Source organism: Arachis duranensis, chromosome 3, assembly GCF_000817695.3.
Source record: "Arachis duranensis cultivar V14167 chromosome 3, aradu.V14167.gnm2.J7QH, whole genome shotgun sequence".
NCBI classification, from domain to species: domain Eukaryota; kingdom Viridiplantae; phylum Streptophyta; class Magnoliopsida; order Fabales; family Fabaceae; genus Arachis; species Arachis duranensis.
Window position 1 is genome coordinate 42,345,570 of NC_029774.3, and position 1,837 is coordinate 42,347,406.

Below are 1,837 nucleotides of genomic sequence, written 5' to 3' on the forward strand. Positions count from 1 at the left end.
TTTATTTGCATCAAATATATCATTGACAAATGACAACTAAATTTTCAGAAAGTTTAGAATTAATTCAATAATAATGCATGACAACTATATTTGGTTTATTTATATTGAAAGTTATTCTTGTCGGTTGTTGCTAAATTTGTGTTAAATTTTTGAACAAATTAGTCGTCCTAAATATATTTAATGTAACTCAAAAAATTTTTAAGATAAAATAAAATAACATAAAATTTAAGAATATTTTTAATATTTTTAAATTTAAAAGACAAAAAAATATTTTATCCAAATTTATAAATATTATATATATATATTCTGCTAGTATACAACATAATTCTTCAAATTAAATATTATTATTTATTCTCAAATTTTTATAATTTTATATTATTATAAAATTATTTATTCTGACAAATTAAACTGTTAAATAAAGATATATTAAGTCAAAGTAAATAAATAATTATATATCTAACACAGGACGTGTTTGCCGGAGGTGGTGACACTACTTCAACACTTTTGGAGTGGACATTTGCAGAACTGATTAAGAATCCAAAGATCATGAAGAAAGTTCAAGAAGAAGTAAGAAATGTTGTTGGGTATAAACAAAAGATAGATGAAAATGATGTGAATGAAATGGAATACATGAAATGTGTGATCAAAGAAATTCTAAGATTGCATCCACCTGCTCCTTTATTAATACCCCGTGAAACCCTAAGTGATGTGAAGCTAAAAGGTTATGATATTCCATCAAAGACAAAGGTATATTTGAATGCATGGACAATTCAAAGAGACCCCGAAATTTGGAACAACCCTGAAGAGTTCATTCCTGAGAGATTTGAGAAAAGTCAAATTGATTTTATGGGTCAACATTTGGAACTTATACCCTTTGGTTTCGGAAGAAGGGGTTGTGCTGGAATTTCATTTGCAATTGCTTCCACTGAACATATTCTTGCTAATCTTCTATGTTGGTTTGATTGGAAGCTGCCCAATAATAATAATAATGATGATGATGTTGGTGTCACTAAAATGCAAGACATTGATATGTGTGAGATTTATGGGCTCACTGTTTGCAAGAAAGTACCATTGCATCTTCAGCCTAAACTATACAATCATATGGGGAAGTAATTATCTTATCTTAATTTTGACTATTATGTATGGTCAAAATTAAAATAAAATAATGTTATTCAGTTGTATTATTGTGGCGCATGTGTGCCTAATAAAGTCTAGGAAATAAACATAGACTAAGCATTACTTACGCATGATTATTGCAGTTTATTTAATTTGAAACTTGACATATGTTTTCTGTCATGAATATTGTCGCCGAGATAATTTGAAAATAAAGTGCATGTTTTAATTTGGGCTCCATATATATATTTGAGTTATTTATTCCATATTTTTTTAATTACTATTATAACTATATATATATATATATATGTGAAAATTCAGGTGGAGTCGACTTCACGTGAAGTTGATAGTTAAGAACTGTTAGATAATAAATTTAATCAAATTAGTCAAATCATCTAACAGTTTTTAATTATCAACTATACGTGAAGTCGACTATACCTGAGTTTTTACAGTATATAACCAAAATTATTAACCCAGTTAGTGTAGATGATTTTGACAATCTGTTCAGATCTGATGTGGACTCAAATGACGCGTGTTGGTTAATATAGTAAAAGGGGACTTGGCCACTTTGGCCTCATTTTCTTAGACAACAAATAAGTTCGATTTGTTTATAAGTATGAGATATTAACAAAAAATATCATTAAAACATCATTAATTTGACGAATAAAGTACATGTTTATGACTATATAAAAGGATATAGAGATATTAACAATAAACTTGACGT

At 27.5% G+C, this 1,837-nt stretch overlaps 1 protein-coding gene across 1 annotated transcript in view; it reads left to right on the forward strand.

Annotated features, from left to right (window-relative positions):
- The window catches only part of LOC127745506 (cytochrome P450 71A1-like), a 2,970-nt gene extending 1,709 nt beyond the window's left edge, over positions 1 to 1,261 (forward strand). The window contains exon 2 of the mRNA XM_052258282.1: positions 466 to 1,261. Coding sequence (XP_052114242.1) covers positions 466 to 1,113 — 648 coding nt within the window. The 3' untranslated portion in view covers positions 1,114 to 1,261. The remainder of the gene's footprint in view (positions 1 to 465) is intronic.
- Positions 1,262 to 1,837: the final 576 nt, after the last annotated feature.